The sequence below is a fragment of the Aspergillus alliaceus genome, assembly GCF_009176365.1.
Source record: "Aspergillus alliaceus strain CBS 536.65 unplaced genomic scaffold BDW43scaffold_4, whole genome shotgun sequence".
NCBI classification, from domain to species: Eukaryota; Fungi; Ascomycota; class Eurotiomycetes; order Eurotiales; family Aspergillaceae; genus Aspergillus; species Aspergillus alliaceus.
Genome location: NW_022474687.1, coordinates 342,022 through 360,445, shown reverse-complemented (window position 1 = coordinate 360,445; position 18,424 = coordinate 342,022). Strand labels below are relative to the sequence as shown.

Sequence of the window (18,424 nt, the reverse complement as noted above, 5' to 3'; positions counted from 1 at the left end):
CGCACACGCACAGACACAGGTCAAATAACTCGCACACGACTTTCACGTATATGCATGAACTTGGAGTATGAATAATGATAATGATAAGTGTGGAATCGCTTGGAACAAATGGGTCAATGGAGCCTCCCTGAACGTTATGCCATGTTTACTCATCCTTCTATCTGTGACGAATTTCCTTGCGTGCTCCAGCCTTGAATGATAATTTGTTGAAAGCCCTCCATCCTCGACGATCATAGATAATTTCTACGTTACACTGAGTCCCCACCTGGAGCATCTAACTTTCTTCACTGTCTTAGTGTACAGCTCTAGTCATCGTCCGAAGGTCCCTTCCGAGGGACAAGAAAGACGGGAAGTTCTGGGCCCTCAACCTCCGTCTTAGGCACAGTAAGTACCTCTATTCCTCAGCTCTTCGCTCTACCTCCCCCATCGGGTGTATACGCATACCATTCATTCAGATCCTTCCGTTTCCTGACTCCAAACCAAGCCGGGAGAGCCGTGAGACTAGATTCGGTATACTAGCCTAGATGAGTATCTGCATAGGCATCGGTAGTGCCCACCTCTCATTTTGGCTTCTTCTCATCCATCATCCCTGTCAATATCTTCACCACTGACTGGTTTTGTCTCAGGGATAAACCGGTCAATAATCGGTGAGTTCCCGCAATTCCCGCACTATATCTCGAAACAAACGAGAAAAGCGAGAGAAAAATTTTTTTTTTTAAACCAAGACCAGGCTAAATGCAAAGCGGGCCCCTCTCCGTGCAGGATATATTGAATGAAAACACTCATGAGCAGGAAGCACAGAGTAAAAAACCCAGCAAACAAGCGAGGATTTAGCCGCGATAAGAGAAATGAAACCAGCCCGGGTTTGTGTCTCTCATGCAAAAATGATACAGAGTGCCGTGACAGGTCTGGTTGTGTACTGTACATAGCTAGTTTTCACCCGCATGGTTGGGTTGGCTACTGTATGACGGTCAGATGAAGTCAACCACGTCCGCCAAGAAGGACCGGATTTTGAGCCCAGAGCTGCCCGGGGGCGGTTTCTTTTTTAATGAGTGCCGAAAAACCCGACAAGGGCTTGCTAGCTATGGAGCGGACGGAGTGAAGAGGGAGGGGGGAGGTTGGTGGAGACGTTGATCTGCCTGTGCTCCTTGGCCGGGAGTCCTACTGGGCTTGGCGGATGCATGTCTTATCTAGCCACCACGCTCCTCGGTATGAATCGATGGATCAGAGATGTATAGGGAGGACGATCAAACTGGGCGAGATGGAGCCGGGGAGGGCGGAAAGGAAAGAGGGGAAGAGAGTAGGATATGGGATTATCGTTCTTGGGTTTTAGGGGGAAGTTTTCAACGTCCGGGTGAGCTCTACTCCGTAAGCGAACGTGGAGGAGTGGGATTCTCAGTAGACTATGAATATAGCGGTAGATCATTTTCCCTCTGTCTTGTTACATTCTTTTCTCCTGATCGACTCAGGCTTTGGGCAATGATTGCCGTGATGCTGACGAATCAATCAATCATCACAGCCTTGCTTGGCTGTTTGGCGAAATCCTATTTTTATAGAGATGTCGAGTGTCGATCATGAAGGCAGCAACAAAAAGAATGTAGTGGAAAAAGTAAAACGTCCAAGGGAGTAAAAAAAAATAGAAAATATGGACATAGGGAGTGTACGCATCATGCATATTTCATAATTTCAAATGCTGAAACACAATTGGGTTTGTATAGTTGGGTAGTCGCATTATTGAAGGTAGAGTTGAGTCCGGTGCTCAATAGTCGATACCTCCTGCCAAGAACTTCTTCTGACTCTTCAACTGATGTTCATTCGCAGTGCATCATCCTGCATTCTTTTTGTACAACGCTGCGCCTGACACATTGCACTGGTGAGGAACGGATCTATCATTCATAATTATGTATATCTTGATTTTCAAGACTATACAGACTACTACTACTACTACTACTACTACTACTGAGTAATTCTATTCTGTATATACAAGATTGAAAGAAAACAAGATTCCGACAGAGTAAGGGAAAAGAAAGAGGATGGATAGATGGCATTGCAAATCATATCTCCTATCTATATTAATGATTTGTACTCTGTATCTCCTTAATAACCATGATCTAAACTTTAACCAACTCTAAACTCCCCTTTTTTCTCTTATCTTTCTCTTTCCACAATTTTCGTCAACCACAGCCACAGCATGCTTGGCGGCGGACCTCCCGTCGGTGATGTGCTGTCGATCTTTGTCTTGGCCTTCTTCCTCCTTGGGCGAGACTGGGCTCGATGATGCTAGCAACCACGCACGTTGAGAATTCTCTTCCATCCAAGACGTTCCGTGACATGAAATGTACCTGATTCGATGATCAAACGGTCCAATGGGCCATGATTAGATCCACTAATCCTACAGGGATTGTGGCGGTCGTCGGATGTATTATTACATGGTCTCGCCACTTTTTATTTTTATTTTATTTTTATTATTTTTTTTGGTGTGTTCGTAAGGATCCTTGTGATTCGGGCCGAAAAAAACACGGGCTTCGGCTTGTCTGGAAGGGAAACAATGCAGCCGACGGGCGTCAGACAAGCCGTTATATACTACTCGGCTAGGAATCAGAAGGCAACGGATTTCTATAATTCAACCGGAAAAAAAGGATACGATATCACAAACAATTAATTGAATAGATGATCCAGGTATATGGCATTTCAATTATGGAAAAACCGTCTGTCTTATCAATAGCAACTGTGTCTAGATGTGACACTCGCTCGACAACTGATTCTACTGACAGCCTGATAGGCGCACGGATTGGATCGGGAAGCGTTTTACATTCCTTTTTTATTTTTATTTTTATATTTTTTCATTCTGGTCGGGTGGATACTACTGATTTAATCCCTTTTCATCTCAAATTCATAGGGACGTGCATGCAATTGCATAGTCGTTGACGTTGCTGGAACTTGTTTCTACGCCGTCGACCCACCGGGACTATATGCTCTTGGCGGATCAAAGTGAAGGCGCTACCCACCGAAGATCATGAACCATTCTGGCCGTTCTTTGCCCTTCCCCTAGGCAGCACTGACTTGAGTTCAATGCCGAGACCTTGCGCCATGGACCCTCTGCCCCCTTTGCAATAATGCGATGGGCCCCTGATATGCGCCAGACCTGAGCTCTTCCTATTCCTTCTGGCCCGCGGTGGGCTCGGTATCCCTTTTCTGGGACAATAAGAGTTTAGACAAGCGGGTTTCATCGTCTCTAAGCCAACCATTGTTGATATGTATCTTGTTGCGATTTCTTGGCCCTGCATTCCTCAGTATCGACTATGGACCATGATGAATATCAGCCTGAAGTTAATGATGCCCTATCATCCGCGCCATGTGCATGGCGATGCCAGCATTGGCCTTATATCTAGGCCGTCCCACTGTGGTAGTGTAGGATTGTTTCGATATATCTCTGCTCTTAATCCATTGACTGCTCTCCACGCTTTTCTCAGCGTTGTTCCATTTTTAATCTATTCGCTTTCTTTTTTTTTTGTTTGGCTGCAATGCATTGCATTACATTCACATACTTTCATTGAGCCTGGTTTAGTCTCGAAGCGAATAGTCTGTCAAGGGATTTGCCTGCAGTAGCTCTCGTCATTCTTTTGGTTCCTTGCACTCATTTCCCCATCTTACATGAAGATATAAGTGTGTGCTATTTCCCCTTCAGGCAGAAGATCATTGTCAGACAGTATACAAAACTGTGCATCCTTTCTCTTATCTTCTGTCTCCTTCCTCAGTGTCATACCACTCCATTGCCTTCTAGTGTCGTGCCACCATCTCTTATCACTTTTTGTATATCACACCACTCCATTTATAGCTTCTTTCTTTGTCTTATAAACTTCACGCCAAGAGCACAATGTTCGATTACAGCAGCGAAAATTGCATTCCACCGGGCTCATCCCAATCAGATATCGAAATGCTAGCTCCCCAGAAGCTTGAGGAAGAGAAGCAACTGGGCACAGTGGGTCTCCGGGAGAGACTTCGCCATTTTACTTGGGCATGGTACACCTTAACGATGAGTGGAGGAGGTTTGGCCGTCCTTATCATCAACCAGCCCTTTGCCTTTGACGGACTACGAGAGATCGGTATTGCAGTGTACATCCTGAATCTGATCTTCTTCGCTCTTGTCTGCTCTACCATGGCTATCAGGTTCATCCTGCATGGCAACCTTCTTGAATCCCTCCGTCATGACCGTGAGGGCCTCTTCTTTCCAACCTTCTGGCTGTCCATCGCAACCATCATCTGCGGATTGTCCAAATACTTCGGTGAAGAGTCTAGTGACACCTTCCAATACGTCCTCGAAGCCCTCTTCTGGATCTACTGCGCCTGCACCTTGCTCGTCGCCATCATACAATATTCATTTGTTTTCTCATACCATAAGTACGGCCTCCAAACCATGATGCCTTCATGGATCCTTCCCGCCTTCCCTGTCATGCTCAGCGGTACCATTGCCTCCGTCATCGGTGAGCAACAACCTGCTCGTGCAGCCCTCCCCATCATCGGCGCCGGCGTCACCTTCCAGGGGCTCGGCTTCTCCATCAGCTTCATGATGTACGCCCATTACATCGGCCGACTAATGGAGTCCGGCCTCCCCCACAGCGATCACAGACCGGGCATGTTCATCTGCGTCGGGCCCCCAGCCTTCACAGCCCTGGCCCTCGTCGGCATGAGCAAAGGTCTTCCCGAAGATTTCAAGCTACTACACGACGCCCACGCCCTAGAAGACGGTCGCATCCTCGAGCTGATTTCCATCTCCTCCGGCGTCTTCCTCTGGGCCCTAAGCTTCTGGTTCTTCTGCCTCGCCTTCATCGCCGTCATCCGGTCCCCGCCCAAAGCCTTCCACCTCAACTGGTGGGCCATGGTCTTCCCCAACACCGGCTTCACCCTCGCCACCATCACCCTGGGCAAGGCCCTAAACAGTAACGGCGTCAAGGGCGTCGGGTCCGCCATGTCCATCTGCATCGTCTGCATGTACATCTTCGTCTTCATCAATAATGTCCGCGCTGTCCTCCGAAAGGAAATCATGTACCCGGGCAAAGACGAGGATGTGTCCGACTAGGTTATGACTAAACCCATTAATCCATTCCCCTCATCATCTAGATGTTCATACGCCTATCTATGCCATTCCTACCCTCCCCATCCATATATATATATATTTGTGCTTTCCATTCATCCCCCCCCCCTTTTACTATATACCCCCTTCACCACGGTGATGCCCCCCTTTTTTTATGTTACTATTGCCCTTCCTCATGTTAAAAATGCTCTTGGCATCGCACGGCGTTTGTTACGGAATTCGGAATATATAGCGTTGCGTTGCGTTTGCATCCACATTCACATTCACGTTGTAGCCATTTTGTTGTTCTCCTCTTACTGTCCCGCATTTCCTCCCTTCACCTTCCTCTCTATAGACAAAAAAGAGATACTAGATTTAGACTAGAAAAAGAGAACACTGGATATGAAATCGGGTGTATCATTCTTATTCTCATTCTCATTCTCATTATCAGTATTATCTTCCACTACTTGTATTACGATGCCTAGAGTCGACCCCTACCTAAAAGAAAACCATAAACCCAACCCCAAACCCAGTTCCAACCATGCTTCAAGCCTACCTAAATCTGTTCCAAAATCAGGATGAGACAAAGCGTCTTACCGGACCGGGTATGTGGGTCTAATCGCATATACTTTCTACGAAAGATTAGCACCTACCTGGGGTAGGAATGCCAATCTCATTTACAGGAAAATGGAAATGGGAGAAAGGGATGAGTTCGAGTTAATATGTACTTGATCCGGGGTTCGGGTCTCGGGGTGGAGAGGTTTGTTTGAGACATCGACGATTATTTAGGAGTGGTGGTTGGTGTTAGATTTTGGGAGGTTGAGCTGGGACATCCTGTCACGTTTGATGCATACATGATTTTTAGTGTTTGGGTTTGGGGTTCTGATTAATTGGCGCTTGGTTTTCTTGGGGGGTTTTTGGCGGAGCGGGACTCATGTTGGGGTTAAAATTGGGTTATTGGGGATTTTGGGTGTGGTCTTGGAACGTGGGGTAGAGTACTCGTTAGTTGGAATTTGTTAGGTCTAGACTTGTATGTGCTGATATTTGGGTTTATTGAATCTGGGGGATATTTTGAGGGTGGGTTGTGGTTGTGGTTGTTTCTCTGGCTTGGAGCTCAGTTTTAAGGTCTTTTTTAGTATACTATGTTATGAGGGAGTCTGATTTCTCATTATTCGGCCAGGGAAGATATATTCTATGTCTATGGTATGAGATGAGGGTATTTACGCCGATGGCATTGTACAGTACATAAATAGTTTAGACATGACGTGGCATGGTCGGCACCAGTATATGGTGATCCGACAAAGTCGACTTGGAAAAGCGAGAGATTAATGTACGAGTCGGATCTCCGTGGTACCAGGCTCCCACTCCTTCAGCCCCTGCGCAATATTATACCAGAATCGCAAGCGCACGCATTCCTTTCTTGCGGATTCAACATCGCCCGTATTAAAAGCGTTCGCCAAATTCTCCACACAGTCGACCACACGGGCCTCGTTTTGTTTCTTGAGCTCGGTAATCGTAGTCTCAGCGCCAGGTTCGGCGCCCACTTCTTCGATTGTCTCCTGCACTTCCATCACCTCCATCAGCGTCTCCGGATCGAGCGCATGATGCGCTGCGCCGTCCTCGGCTGTGACGTCGATGTCATGTAGCTCGTGGAGGAGATACTGTGCACGCGCGAGCGGATCGAGCAGCGTGCGGTAGGCTTCGTTGATGCGGGCTGAGAGAGCCTCCGCTTGTTGCTTGGCTGGGCCCGGTGGGTACTTATCCGGGTGGATTGTATTTTGGAGCTGGAGAAACTCACGGCGAAGATCGCCGACGGAGATGTCGAAGGGCGAGTTGGGAGGCGGCCCTGCGGGGAGGGTCTTGGGGAAAATAGTGTAGTGGTTTGTAATGTCCGGGATGTTTGGGATAGCGGCGTTGTTCTCGGCTGCGGTAGTATTGGAAGTAGAAGATGTGGATGCGAAGCGACGGGGCTGCTCGAAGAGATTGGTGCGTGCTATGCGAATGGTACTTTGGGTTCTATATTGACAGAGGATGCATGTTCCTGGCGTTGTCTGGTTGAAGAATGCAGGTCTAGTTCGGGAAGCTGTTTGGGAGGTTGCGGAAGAGAGGCGTGGAAGCAACCTCTGAGGGCGAATGGAGGCGGTCATTTTCTGACCTGTCCGACTGAGGTCACTGAGATATTAAGTCGACGGGTGTGTGTTGATTTCGACTAGGATCTGAGATAAAGTCGATGGGGCGAAAGGCTGGGGGAATTTGATGCTTATCAGACCAACCTAATATAGGGCCGGTTAGTCAGCATGGAAGTTCCGACCATCGGACTTTCGGCAATTTACGTCATAGTCCGAGAGCTTACTTTTTCTTTTTATTTTATTTTATTTTATTTTTTCTATATATATATTGAATGGATTAATTTCTGAGTGTACAGCTGTCGGCTAGATAGATATGCTCCTTGGTGGTCATTGGCCTCGTGGTTTTGAATATCGTGATTGTGAAGCTGGGTATCGGATGCATGAGATCTATGAAACAAGCGACTACCTTGAATCTGACGTAGTGACCTGTAACGCAGGGCCATAGATTGGGCAAAAAAAAAATCAGTTATATAAAATAAATTGCGAAGAATTCTAGGCGTCGATGCCCCAAAGCTTAACAGTACGATCATGTCCGCAGCTAGCGATCCATTGCGCATCGTCGCTGATGTCGGTACTAAGCACGTTGCCTGCATGCCCACTCAGCGTCTTCACCAGCGACCAGTCATCTGCACTGAACACGTTGACATTCTTATCGAATCCACTGCTCACAAAGAAAGTGCCCGACTTCCTTGGTTGTACAGGTGCCGACTGTGCGCTCTGGTCGCCGTCCACATCCATCCGGCCATTCTGCCCATCACTGGACGGTAAATAGGAGCTGGTAGACTCTGTTCCTTTATACCACCGGAGGTCAGACACTACACTTTTGTGTGCTCCGATGCCTCCGGTATTTCTCACTTGGCGCAAATCCCAGCATTTGACCCAGCCATCACCCGAGCCGGTTAGGACACGGTACCCATCCACGCCCCAGTCACAACCGTAAATCTCGCGGATGTGGCCTTCCAGAATCATCACAGTTCGGCCCGTGCGAAGGTCCCAGATACGTCCGATACTATCGAGTCCTCCACTGGCCAAGAGCGAACCATCGTTATTGAATGATACCGTGTAAACTTCCCGAGAATGGCCTTCCTGCAGTAACAATTCAGCGGTCGTCTCAACATCCCATAGCCTCCACGTGGTATCATAGGACGCCGACGCGACATATCTCCCGGAAGGATGGAATTCCGTTCGGCACACCCGACCGCTGTGTCCAGAGAGGGTAGCTAAAGGCTGGTCCTGATCGAGCGACCACAGACACACATTGCCCTCACCGCCCCCAGAGACAAGGTTAACAGTTGATTCGGAGACATTGGACGTTGGAAGCGTAGCACCCGGGAACCATGACAGGCCACCGACCCGGTCTGTGTGTGCCTTGAACGACCGTTTCTCCTCCAGATTGGGCACCGTAAGCAGCCGAATCCCACCACCCCAGTTACCTGTAGCGATGGTCTGTCCGTCTGGCGCAAAGCGGCAGATGCTGACGGGGCGATCGCCCGCGATCTGCGAACCGTAGAGATCAAACCCGTGTAGCTTCTCCTTGATCGCTTTACGATGCTTGATGTGTGTCCGTAATGGGATGGTCGATTCTTCTTTCTGTCTGGCGACGCGCTTCTTTGCGCGAGGAATGGAGAACCGCGCGATCGCTTTCCGTGCCTCCAAAAGATCTTGGGAACCCTCGGTATAGAACTCCTCCTGCTGCTCTGCTTCTTCCTCCACCGCCTCCTGTGCCGCTTCTGACATATCCACATCTCCTTCAGCTACCGTGGCATCCTGTTGCTCAGCGACATCAGTTAAGAGCTCTCGCAGTCGATCTCTCCGGTCCGCGGGGCCTTCGCCAAACAGGGTGATGGGCTCTCCGAGCTCTCGTAACCGCGCGCGCACTCGGTTATCATCGGTTGGGACTACCATAGCAGCGGCTCTTCGCTTGCGTTCAAACTGGGACAGAATAGCGGACGCTCTCTCTGACGGGATGCCGGCCGTGGCGGCGGGGATATCATAATCGCGGTCCACAGCTACATGGCACACATCCATTAGTCAAATTCAGAGATAGGAAGGACAAGATAGTTAAGCACACTGAGAAAGTTGAGTGTGTTACTTACGCAGGTCGGCATAATCGATGCCCATATCTGTGTCCTGTGAGGCAAGCCATTGGGCGTCAGCGGATTCTTGTGCGGAAGGATCAACCCCAACCCCTCGAGATGCGGTTCCAACGTGGGTTGCTATTCCAAAGTCCTATAAATTGAATTGGGTTTTAGAAGTGTAGCTATTACCTCTGTCTCCTCCACGTACGCCTGTCTGGATGGGTGCATCATGGTGGGCACGAGAGCTGGAGGGCGTCAATCAGACAGCCCAACGCCTTTTTTCCGAGGAAATGCTATTTATTATTGTGCGTGATTCTTACTGCAAGACGCAGCAGCGGGAGTTGTATGTAGAGTCGGGAGTTTGGATGAAAGGTGTGTTTAGTGGGATTCCAGACGGAAGAATTCCTTTTCCTGAAATTTTGAAGGTGACACGAAAGGAAGCGGCAAGAGTAAAATAAAAAACAAAATGATTCAATGATTCAATGACCCAGAACCACAACAGACGTCACAAATTATACAACCTTCTAACCCTACTATTGCTACGGGTTACAGGAGCCCTCTACGCTCATATTACAGTGTCTGTCGTTGATCTTGTGATATGCGCTTATCGGCCCGATTATCAGCTTTCTATAATCCAGACTCGGTATCGTCAATTCCTCTATTATGAAATCCTTCCCTACACGTGGGGAAGTTAAAAAGGCTTCGGTCGGCTAACCGCGGAGAACTCTAGTCGCAAAGGGCACTCAAATCACAGTTAAACGAGCGTATCTCAATGTTGGTCCACTGAAAGAATGGAGGCAGTCGATTGATGACGACAGGCGGTCGGCAATCCATTTATAAATTTTTCTCTCTTTTTTTTTATTTTTTATTTATTTATTTTATTTAATTTTTTTTTTTTTTAAAAAAAATGGTGCCGAATCCCAGCGCTCAAACTTCCCTCTCCAGAGATTATTAAGTGTGACCTTTACGACCATCCTCCCACCATTTTACCAATTGTTGCCCCCAGATTCATTACTTGGCTGAGTGGGAGGGTCTGTTCGTTTTCTTCTCCCGGCACAACAGGCCCTCTACGAGGCTGAACGGCACAAAGGAACATTTCGTTGCATGCTCCCATCAATCAAGTCCTCCATCGCTCTTCCCAGAGGTTTGATTGCTTTACTTGGCACCCCCCGGCGACGATCTGGTCACTGCCGATGATCCCTCTGACATCTTCCCGTAGAGCCTGCGGTTCAGCCTGCAGTAGCCTACAAAGCGTCGCGACAGATAGACTCTTGGCCAGCACGTCATGGCCCCGATCATCTCCGATAGCCTTCTTCTCTCCGCCCCGACGATTATCCAGAGCCTTCCACTCGACGCGGTCGCTTGATTCGACTCCATCGCGCATCTCATACCGTGTCGCCGCTTCGTCCTCCGGCAAAGGCAGCCGTTTCCATCCCGCAAAGAACACCTCCGACTTTAATCCCCAACTTCACCGGGCTCTGGGTGTGGCCACGGATGTGAAGAGTGCAGCCATCCGGCGCCAACGGAGGCCGGATAGCGGCGAGGACGCGTTCTTCGTAAGCCAAGTCGGCCAGCACAACAATGGGGCGATCGCATTTGCCGTGGCAGACGGAGTCGGGGGCTGGTCGGAGTCCCGGGTTGATCCGGCGGACTTCTCACACGCGCTGTGTGGTTATATGGCGGAAACCGCCCTAGATTGGGACGTCTCGGCGGAACAATTGCGTGCGAAGAATCTTCTTCAGGCCGGTTACGATCAGGTCGTTGCCGATGAATCGATCTGTGCTGGCGGCAGCACCGCCTCGGTAGGAGTCGGCTTGGGCGATGGACGGGTTGAATTGGCGAATTTGGGAGATTCCGGCTCTGTCCTCCTACGTCTCGCCGCCGTACATCACTACTCTCTCCCGCAGACCCACGGCTTCAACACGCCCTACCAGCTTAGTATCATTCCACCCCGCATGCGCAAACAAGCATCCATATTTGGTGGCTCCTTCCTCGAAGACTTTCCGCGCGACGCGGCCGTCACAACCCTCCACATGCAGCATGGCGACGTGCTCCTCCTTGCAACGGACGGCGTCTTTGACAACCTCAATAACCAAGACATCCTCAAGCTCATAACCAGCCGGATGGTCTTGACAGGCGCCTGGACGGCCACACCCGACGTCGGAATCAAACCCTCCGTCGATCTCGACCAACTAACCGGTCCTGAGGGACTCTCATCACTCATCTCATCAAATCCAGACCAGTCTCAACACCACCGCACCACCACGAAGAACCACATGTACTCTCTTCAATCCCTTCTCGCCGCAACCATCGCCGGCGAGGCCAAAATAGCCAGCGTGGATATGCGGCGCGATGGGCCCTTTGCCAAGGAAGCCCAACGATATTACCCCGGCGACTGGTACCGTGGCGGGAAGGTTGATGATATCGCTGTCTTGGCCGTGGTGGCTGTCGAAGAAGGCTACAGTCAAGGATCATGATCTGTGAAACATGTCCATCCTTGCTATTGAACTATGGTTGGCCTCAATGGCATCCCCCATTCAGTCAACTTCAGTTAAGGATAGTGTCATCATCCTACCGGGATCGAAAATCCGATTCTTCCCCGACGCAGCATCTCTTTTGATCTGGGTAGTAAACCGTTGGTTGAATTTCAACTGGACAGGCGTTTTTTATAGAGAATGGTGTCTTCGGGGACTTTTGCTTTTCTTCTTCTTCTTCTTTTTTTTTTTCCCCTCCTTTCACCAGTGGATGTATATCAACGGACACATATTCCTGTATTCTTGCATCTGCATTTTTCATGGGCACATTTGGGAGTCGGGCCGGAGGGAGTTTTACCTGGTATATTGACGCTGATATAGAACATTAGAGTCGTATATTAGTTTACTACTAATATCCAAGTTTTAGATAGAGAACAGAAAAAGAAAAGGGGGGAGGGAAAAAAAAAAAGCAAAAATGAGGCAAAAAGAAAATAAGACTGCAGAGTCTTGAATAAATGGGTCTATAAAAATGAATTATTCTGAATGATCCAGGTATGCCCGCCAGTCACTATTGCCGGTACGTCCATACTCCTAGGACACCACTACATTATCGAGACGGATATGATATGATCCTCCCTTAAATTCGGTCATTGCATGGTAAATATTCCATGAGAGTATTTTTCTTTTTATCTCTAGGGGAATATAGTTATAAATTTGTCGAGGTTGTATAACTACAATCTAGACTGGGCTGCCACATATAATATGGAGTGTATGACGATTGTCGGGGAACCTCAACTTGAACTCCTCTTTTCCTTCCAGAACAGAACATATCTCCCAAACCATTCGCCCTTTTCCCTCCCTCCACTTGTCGCATTCAAGTCACGCGGGAATTCTGGACTTCGCTATCTATGGTAATTTGACCTTCTTCATTTCAGGTGTTACTGTTGGCTTTGTTATTGTGGCACAAGGTTAGTCGTTATTCCATCACTCATTCACTGATTACCGGCTCTATCAAAGCACCTTAGTATCAGGTTGTATCATGTACTAAAATGACTTGCTAGGCTACTTTTATCTGACCGCATATTGCTGTTCCCTTAGAGTGATTGCCTTGATTGGGCTGATTTTGCTTTTCCCGCATCGATCAATCAGTCCTACCAGGCATCTATTTGCGCATCGCGTCTATTGGAATTCTACAATCAAGACAAATATCGAGAATCCTTGACACCCAGTGTCAGGTCTATTTTTTTGCATCCGTGTCAGCAACCAGTGGTTGTGCAGCTTCTTCGCGTTATAGTATTGGAGGATCACCGATCGCCACTGAGTGCAGCGCGTGTGATTCACCCCATCTACCACCGCCATTATCATTCTTTTCTACAATTCTATCGCGCGTATTCTGGGTCAATAGAGACAGCTCTGGTAAGATCTCTGACGAAGCTCTTTACACTGCTGGCGTCGCGTCTACTTCTTTGAGATTGACTAATCTGACGTGGACAAAGGTACATCCTCAGTGGGAGGATATTTGACTGCCTCTGACTATCCGCGAGACTCTTGTGACAAAAGCATCAGTCGCGCGTTGTGGGAAATCCAGCTTTGTTGTTGTTGGTGAGCGTTGCGTCATTTGCGGACTGGCAGCGCTTTTTTTTCCCGGCAAAAGGAAGTGCACGCGTTGTCAATCAACTTCCCGCCTCCGTCGCGACCTTCTCCACCACTTCTTCCCTCACATCCACCTCGACCATTTCATCCCCCCTCCTCCATTGCCACCCTTTGAATCTTGCGAACTTCAGGTGGAGCTGTTTTACATCTAGATTTTATTGAGCTTTGTCGCGCACCATGGCTGAAGATACTCCTACCGCCTCGGCGCCTGTTCCTGACGCCGCTGAGTCGGTCGAGCGCGCTCCTGCTGAGGCCAAGGATACTGCGCCAGAGACCACCAAGCAGACAGACGAGAAGGCCAATGGATCAGAGGAGAAGTCATCTGGTAAGCACTGCATAGATCTTTCATCACTTCGCTTTGCTCTCTTTCTCCCTTGGGTGTCCCAACAACAGCGTGTTGATGGAACTTCATGCTGACCCGTGTTACTTGTTTTCCCTTAGATGCTCCCGTTTCCGAAGAGAAAAAGGAATCTGATGAAGCGCCCGCTGAGAAGCCCAGCGCGTCCGAGTCTACTGATGCGAAGGAGGGTGCTGCACCTGCAGAGTCTGAGACCGCCCCAGCTCCGGAGGCTAACGGAACCCCCGCGTCGGCTAAGAAGTCTGGAGGCTCCAAGCGCAAATCGACCGGCGCTGTACCGGAACATAAGTCCAAGCTGAACCGAAAGAAGTCGCAGGCTCGCATCACCAACCTCAACGCGAAACCAGGTGACTACTTCCTCGCGCGCCTTCGCAGTTATCCCCCATGGCCCTCCATCATCTGTGACGAGGAGATGCTTCCTCAGACGCTACTGGACTCGCGCCCGGTGACCGCTCAGCGAGCCGATGGGACCTACCGGGAGGACTACGCCGAGGGTGGCAAGCGCGCTCATGAGAGGACCTTCCCTGTGATGTTCTTCGAGACGAACGAATTGTGAGTAGCATGTTTCTCGCCCCCACCATCGTAGTGGATGTGTCAGCTAATAGCAAGAATAGTGCTTGGATCCCTAACACTGATTTGACCCCACTCGATCCCGCCACCTGCAAGGAAGTTTCGGAGAAGGGCAAGTCGAAACTGCTTTTGGCCGCTTATGCTGTGGCCGCCGATGGCCACGACCTTAAGCACTTTAAGAGCTTGTTGGCCGACCACCAGCGCGCGATGGAGCAGGAAGAAGAAGAACGGGAGGCCCAGGCGGCCGCCAAGGCAGCTGCTAAGGCCGAAAAGGATGCGAAGAAAAATAAGCGGAAGAGTATGGAGGTCATCGATGATGAGGATGTTGATATGGAGGATGCAGACGAGGAGGCCAAGAAGCCCAAGAGCTCCAAGAAGAGAAAGAAGGATACTGAAGCCGACGCAGAGGAGAAGGTATGAGGGAACGATGCCCCGGAGAAATGCGCAGAGTACTAACCGTGCATGATTTACTTTAGCCTGCTAAGACTCCTAAGACCGGTACGAAGCTCAAGCTGACGACCCCAAAGACTCCCGCAAGCGAGAAGAGGGCCCCTGCTTCGAGCAAGGCCAAGCAGACTGCCAGCAGCAAGAAATCGGGCAAGGCGGCTGCCAGTGATGAGGGTGAGGAGAGCACTCCTGCGGCGCCCAAGGAGCCCGAGAAGCAGGTCAACCCTGAGGAGGCCAAGGCCAAGAAAGAGAAAGAGAGTATGTGCATCGCAATAGTCAACCGTTTGTTCGCAGGCGGGAAACACTAACGAGGGACAGTTCTTTTCGTTCGCCATAAGCTCCAGAAGGGCTTCATTTCCCGTGATCAACCTCCCCAGGAGGAAGAAATGACATCGATGTCAACCTACTTCGCTAAGTTGGAGAATTATCAGGACCTGGAGGTCTCTATCATCCGTTCGACCAAGATCAACAAGGTCTTGAAGATGATCGTCAAGCTTAGCTCTATCCCTAGGGATGAGGAATTTCAGTTCCGTCGTCGTGCTGTGGATCTCTTGTCCAAGTGGAAGACTGTGCTCGATGCGGATACCACCGTGGGCGCCTCCGAGGAGAAGAAGAAGCCCAAGGCTAACGGCGTCCACAAGGAGGATAGCGTTGAGACCCCCGCCCCTGCGGACACAGAGACCAAGGAGGATGAGTCTAAGCCGAGCAAGTCAGAGCCCAAGGATGAGGAAATGACTGATGCCGACGCTAAGGATAAGACCGAGGCCGAGGCCCCTGAGCCAAAGGAAGAATCTGAGAAGACGACCTCCAAGGGCGACGAGTCGTCAGCTGAAAAAGCCACTGAGGAGAAGACCACGGAGGAAAAGCCTGCCGCAGAGAAAGCAGAGGAGAAGGCCGCAGAGGCTTCGGCATAAGTCTCCAATTAGGCTCTCGTTTTATCTCGAATTCTCGCTGCTGCTCTGGTGTTCTTTCTTATCACGCTGTCTAATCTGCGCTGCTCTTCCTATTGTCTTGGTTTTTCTTAAGTCGCTCTGTTCCACCTCCTTTCTCTGATAACTCCTGTCGTTCCATTTTGGGGTTGAGTATTAAAGCTGGGAATCTCAAGGATATGCATAATGCGCTTGACACTCTCACTTTCCTCGCCTATCTTTCTATACCGCCTACCATTTTCTTTTTGGAACCCCCATCTCACCTATCCTCACTGTACATCGAACCTCCTTGTTGGACGCCCACCTCGGTGTCTTCGACTCAAACCTGGAATAGGGAACCCCCAGCGAACTTGACACGAAGCCAGATCCATAGGCAAAATTGGACGGAAAAAGTGCCCGGACCGAGACATGAACAGGTCGGAACTGGGTGTGACTGATTGATTGATTTGGGACTTCTGATAGCGAACGCTACAAGCATGAGTTGTGAAGTAGTCGACCTGTCTTCTCTTTCTTAAAATTCTTCAGCGTATGGATGGATGGTGTTCATTTCCTTTCAATATTTGTGTCTAATTCCTCTTATGTGTTTCTGCTTGTGATCGATTCGAGAATGTTACCTGATTTTCCTTGGTTGTATTGTGGTCTTTTGATCCTGATTGATAACTCGATGGAGTCAATAAATACTGGTTTTGATTACGAACAGGTTTGAACTCATTGAGGCATAAAGCATCTCGCACCTTTATACAGTATCCAAGGTGCGTACTTGCTTGAATGTGTATAACAAGAGGGGAATAGAAAATCACGGGGGGCATGCAGAAGGGAAGAAGTATATACAATAACAGTATTTGTACGCCGAAACTAATGGAAAGGTATAAAATCATGCCAATGGGTAAGCAAATTGCTCCAGCCAAAAGGATCAAGAAAAGAAAAACAAACATTCCACCTTCACCACAGACAAAAATCACCACCCCCTCCTCTTAATCGCCGCCGTAAACATCGACTTCTTAAACCCACAAGGCTCGGAAATCTCCCTCAAATGCAGCTTCCAGCACTCCTGACACCATGAATGACAGTCGCAAGCGCATACTCCATATACTCCGCGGAAAAAAACTCACTATACCCCCCAATCCTCAATCCCTGTGATCTTCCCATCCTTCATCATGAAATTCCGAGCAGCCAGGTCTTCATACGTGAGCACGAACTTCTGCTCCGCACGCGTCCCAGGCAAAAGCCGCCCCCATATATTCCTCTCCGTCGACGACCTCACCTGCCCAAGACAATCAAGCTCCTCCTCCGACCCAAACGGCCACATAAAGTTAAAATGAAGCCGATCATAAAAGTAAAAGTTTAGCGTCTCCTGTCGCCCAACCCGCCCAATATACGGCTGCGTGTACTTTCGAAACAGCCGTATCTGCTCCTCCAGCTGCGCATTGATACTTTTCTGCTCGGTCTTGGTCTTGCTGTACCAGACTGTGTCGAGCGATTCGCCCTCGAGGAGATCTGTCACCATCGCGATGAGGTCCCGGGGAACATCGTAGCAGCCTAGGACCTTTGGGGCGGTTATTCCCGGTTGGAGGGAGACGTAGTGGAGCATGTCGGCTTCGGAGCGGGCGAAGCCTTCGGTTGGTTTGATATATAGGGCGACGGTGAGGCCGTTGGCGGTTGTTGAGGAAAAGACGCGGTTACCATGGAAGTTGTAGAGCTCTTGGCATTGGATTGTGCCTGTGTAGGTGAATATGTAGTAGGGATGGGGCTTGAATGGGCGTTGTTTGTGTATTTGAGGGAGTCAAGGCTGTAGTATGTTTACAAGGCTAATAAACTGCTAGTCAAGAAGAAGCTAGTCTCCTGCGGCCAGCTGCGGCATACATGTCTTCCACCACAGTCTTCCTCGAGCATTGAGAAAGACTGTGTGACCATGTTCTATTTCTGAGGTACATATACATTCTTGTTCTTGTCAATTGTACTGGATAGACCACACGTGGTGTCTCAGTTGGTGAAGTGTGGAGTAGCTTAAGTTCTAATTATAGCCGATGGTGATCTATGGGGCCCGTCCGTCTGTGCGCCAATCACCTAAGAATTGGCTGTTAGACAGAGTACTCTGCAGTACAGAGACACTATTGGTGATTAGACATTTCGATTTGGTCTTGATTAAGAGTGCTTTGTCTGACTTGGACCACTCATTATTATCAAATTTTGTATAGTGTTCAAGTGTTCAATATATGAAAAAATATGAAAGATAATATAAAAAATTTTAAACCGTCCCTGGAAAGGCTCGAACTTTCAACCTCCTGATTAACAGTCAGACGCGCTAACCAATTGCGCCACAGAGACCAGTTATTGGTGACGCCATGAAATTTGTAGTATTAAGAGAGGAATTCGCAGACGGACTCTTACCACTACAGTGAAAGCCGGAGACAAGTATATAAGGCTACTGAGAACGGCACATATTCCCATAGTTAATAGCCTATACTGTTACGCTACCAGACAGCTCTATTCCAGTGCTGGAAGCTGGGCTCTGACGCTGCGGAGGAACCTCGTCTCAATATCCCCGGCATGAGGGACTCAGGCATCGCATCGCCCTACGACTGGAATTTTACTACCGTTTTACAACCGCACGCGGGCAACCGTACCCTGACTCACCTTGAGGCAAAGTCTTGGGCGGAAGTTCCGGTCTCAACTTCATGGTGTGGGACCGCGCAAATGAGATTGAATACG

The 18,424-nt window shown here is 49.2% G+C and overlaps 9 protein-coding genes and 1 non-coding gene across 10 annotated transcripts; 4 read left to right on the top strand and 6 right to left on the bottom strand.

Annotated features, from left to right (window-relative positions):
- Nucleotides 1-45: 45 nt before the first annotated feature.
- BDW43DRAFT_262761 (uncharacterized protein) lies at nucleotides 46-1,093 on the bottom strand. The gene is made up of 2 exons (XM_032040461.1): nucleotides 627-1,093; nucleotides 46-546 (listed from the first exon to the last, which is right to left on the bottom strand). Exon 1 carries the CDS (start codon nucleotides 925-927, stop codon nucleotides 670-672), a length of 258 nt encoding a protein of 85 aa, XP_031904827.1. The 5' UTR covers nucleotides 928-1,093; the 3' UTR covers nucleotides 46-546; nucleotides 627-669.
- Nucleotides 1,094-3,743: 2,650 nt separating this feature from the next.
- On the top strand, nucleotides 3,744-5,159 carry BDW43DRAFT_151306 (tellurite-resistance/dicarboxylate transporter family protein). The gene has a single exon (XM_032038446.1). It carries the CDS (start codon nucleotides 3,878-3,880, stop codon nucleotides 5,078-5,080), a length of 1,203 nt encoding a protein of 400 aa, XP_031904826.1. The 5' UTR covers nucleotides 3,744-3,877; the 3' UTR covers nucleotides 5,081-5,159.
- Nucleotides 5,160-5,418: 259 nt separating this feature from the next.
- BDW43DRAFT_262757 (uncharacterized protein) lies at nucleotides 5,419-5,752 on the top strand. The gene has a single exon (XM_032040460.1). The coding sequence runs from the start codon at nucleotides 5,477-5,479 to the stop codon at nucleotides 5,654-5,656; it is 180 nt and encodes a 59-aa protein (XP_031904825.1). The 5' UTR covers nucleotides 5,419-5,476; the 3' UTR covers nucleotides 5,657-5,752.
- On the bottom strand, nucleotides 5,733-7,301 carry BDW43DRAFT_262756 (J-type chaperone JAC1). Its single transcript, XM_032040459.1, has one exon. It carries the CDS (start codon nucleotides 7,219-7,221, stop codon nucleotides 6,400-6,402), a length of 822 nt encoding a protein of 273 aa, XP_031904824.1. The 5' UTR covers nucleotides 7,222-7,301; the 3' UTR covers nucleotides 5,733-6,399.
- A 232-nt stretch (nucleotides 7,302-7,533) lies between these two features.
- Nucleotides 7,534-9,791, bottom strand: BDW43DRAFT_262754 (putative pre-mRNA splicing factor). The gene is made up of 3 exons (XM_032040458.1): nucleotides 9,471-9,791; nucleotides 9,300-9,333; nucleotides 7,534-9,212 (listed from the first exon to the last, which is right to left on the bottom strand). The coding sequence occupies exons 1-3, from the start codon at nucleotides 9,510-9,512 to the stop codon at nucleotides 7,696-7,698; spliced, it is 1,593 nt and encodes a 530-aa protein (XP_031904823.1). The 5' UTR covers nucleotides 9,513-9,791; the 3' UTR covers nucleotides 7,534-7,695.
- A 299-nt stretch (nucleotides 9,792-10,090) lies between these two features.
- ppmA (type 2C protein phosphatase PTC7) lies at nucleotides 10,091-11,805 on the top strand. Its single transcript, XM_032038444.1, has one exon. The coding sequence runs from the start codon at nucleotides 10,475-10,477 to the stop codon at nucleotides 11,756-11,758; it is 1,284 nt and encodes a 427-aa protein (XP_031904822.1). The 5' UTR covers nucleotides 10,091-10,474; the 3' UTR covers nucleotides 11,759-11,805.
- A 1,588-nt stretch (nucleotides 11,806-13,393) lies between these two features.
- On the top strand, nucleotides 13,394-15,794 carry BDW43DRAFT_151217 (PWWP domain protein). Its single transcript, XM_032038445.1, has 5 exons — nucleotides 13,394-13,733; nucleotides 13,850-14,318; nucleotides 14,381-14,750; nucleotides 14,813-15,041; nucleotides 15,102-15,794. Exons 1-5 carry the CDS (start codon nucleotides 13,586-13,588, stop codon nucleotides 15,695-15,697), a joined length of 1,812 nt encoding a protein of 603 aa, XP_031904821.1. The 5' UTR covers nucleotides 13,394-13,585; the 3' UTR covers nucleotides 15,698-15,794.
- A 419-nt stretch (nucleotides 15,795-16,213) lies between these two features.
- Nucleotides 16,214-16,735, bottom strand: BDW43DRAFT_151205 (uncharacterized protein). The gene has a single exon (XM_032038443.1). It carries the CDS (start codon nucleotides 16,645-16,647, stop codon nucleotides 16,279-16,281), a length of 369 nt encoding a protein of 122 aa, XP_031904820.1. The 5' UTR covers nucleotides 16,648-16,735; the 3' UTR covers nucleotides 16,214-16,278.
- An 88-nt stretch (nucleotides 16,736-16,823) lies between these two features.
- BDW43DRAFT_306688 (uncharacterized protein) lies at nucleotides 16,824-18,392 on the bottom strand (the record flags this gene model as incomplete). The annotated part of the gene is made up of 2 exons (XM_032046081.1): nucleotides 16,824-17,431; nucleotides 18,350-18,392. The coding sequence occupies 2 exons, from the start codon at nucleotides 18,390-18,392 to the stop codon at nucleotides 16,824-16,826; spliced, it is 651 nt and encodes a 216-aa protein (XP_031904819.1).
- BDW43DRAFT_t27 lies at nucleotides 17,967-18,040 on the bottom strand. The gene has a single exon. It is a non-coding gene; the product is annotated as a tRNA-Asn (tRNA).
- Nucleotides 18,393-18,424: the final 32 nt, after the last annotated feature.

Bases quoted from the DNA above. Each gene is read 5' to 3' on its own strand.
- BDW43DRAFT_262756 (XM_032040459.1), bottom strand. From the start codon at position 7,221: ATGACCGCCTCCATTCGCCCTCAGAGGTTGCTTCCACGCCTCTCTTCC.
- ppmA (XM_032038444.1), top strand. From the start codon at position 10,475: ATGATCCCTCTGACATCTTCCCGTAGAGCCTGCGGTTCAGCCTGCAGT.
- BDW43DRAFT_262761 (XM_032040461.1), bottom strand. From the start codon at position 927: ATGTACAGTACACAACCAGACCTGTCACGGCACTCTGTATCATTTTTG.
- BDW43DRAFT_262754 (XM_032040458.1), bottom strand. From the start codon at position 9,512: ATGATGCACCCATCCAGACAGGCGTACGTGGAGGAGACAGAG. The intron at 9,334-9,470 runs GTAATAGCTACA...CTTGCCTCACAG, and splicing joins CGTACGTGGAGGAGACAGAG to GACACAGATATGGGCATCGA. The intron at 9,213-9,299 runs GTAAGTAACACA...TGTGCCATGTAG, and splicing joins CATCGATTATGCCGACCTGC to CTGTGGACCGCGATTATGAT.
- BDW43DRAFT_151306 (XM_032038446.1), top strand. From the start codon at position 3,878: ATGTTCGATTACAGCAGCGAAAATTGCATTCCACCGGGCTCATCCCAA.
- BDW43DRAFT_151217 (XM_032038445.1), top strand. From the start codon at position 13,586: ATGGCTGAAGATACTCCTACCGCCTCGGCGCCTGTTCCTGACGCCGCT. The intron at 14,319-14,380 runs GTGAGTAGCATG...TAGCAAGAATAG, and splicing joins TTCTTCGAGACGAACGAATT to TGCTTGGATCCCTAACACTG. The intron at 14,751-14,812 runs GTATGAGGGAAC...GATTTACTTTAG, and splicing joins AAGCCGACGCAGAGGAGAAG to CCTGCTAAGACTCCTAAGAC.
- BDW43DRAFT_151205 (XM_032038443.1), bottom strand. From the start codon at position 16,647: ATGTTTGTTTTTCTTTTCTTGATCCTTTTGGCTGGAGCAATTTGCTTA.
- BDW43DRAFT_262757 (XM_032040460.1), top strand. From the start codon at position 5,477: ATGAAATCGGGTGTATCATTCTTATTCTCATTCTCATTCTCATTATCA.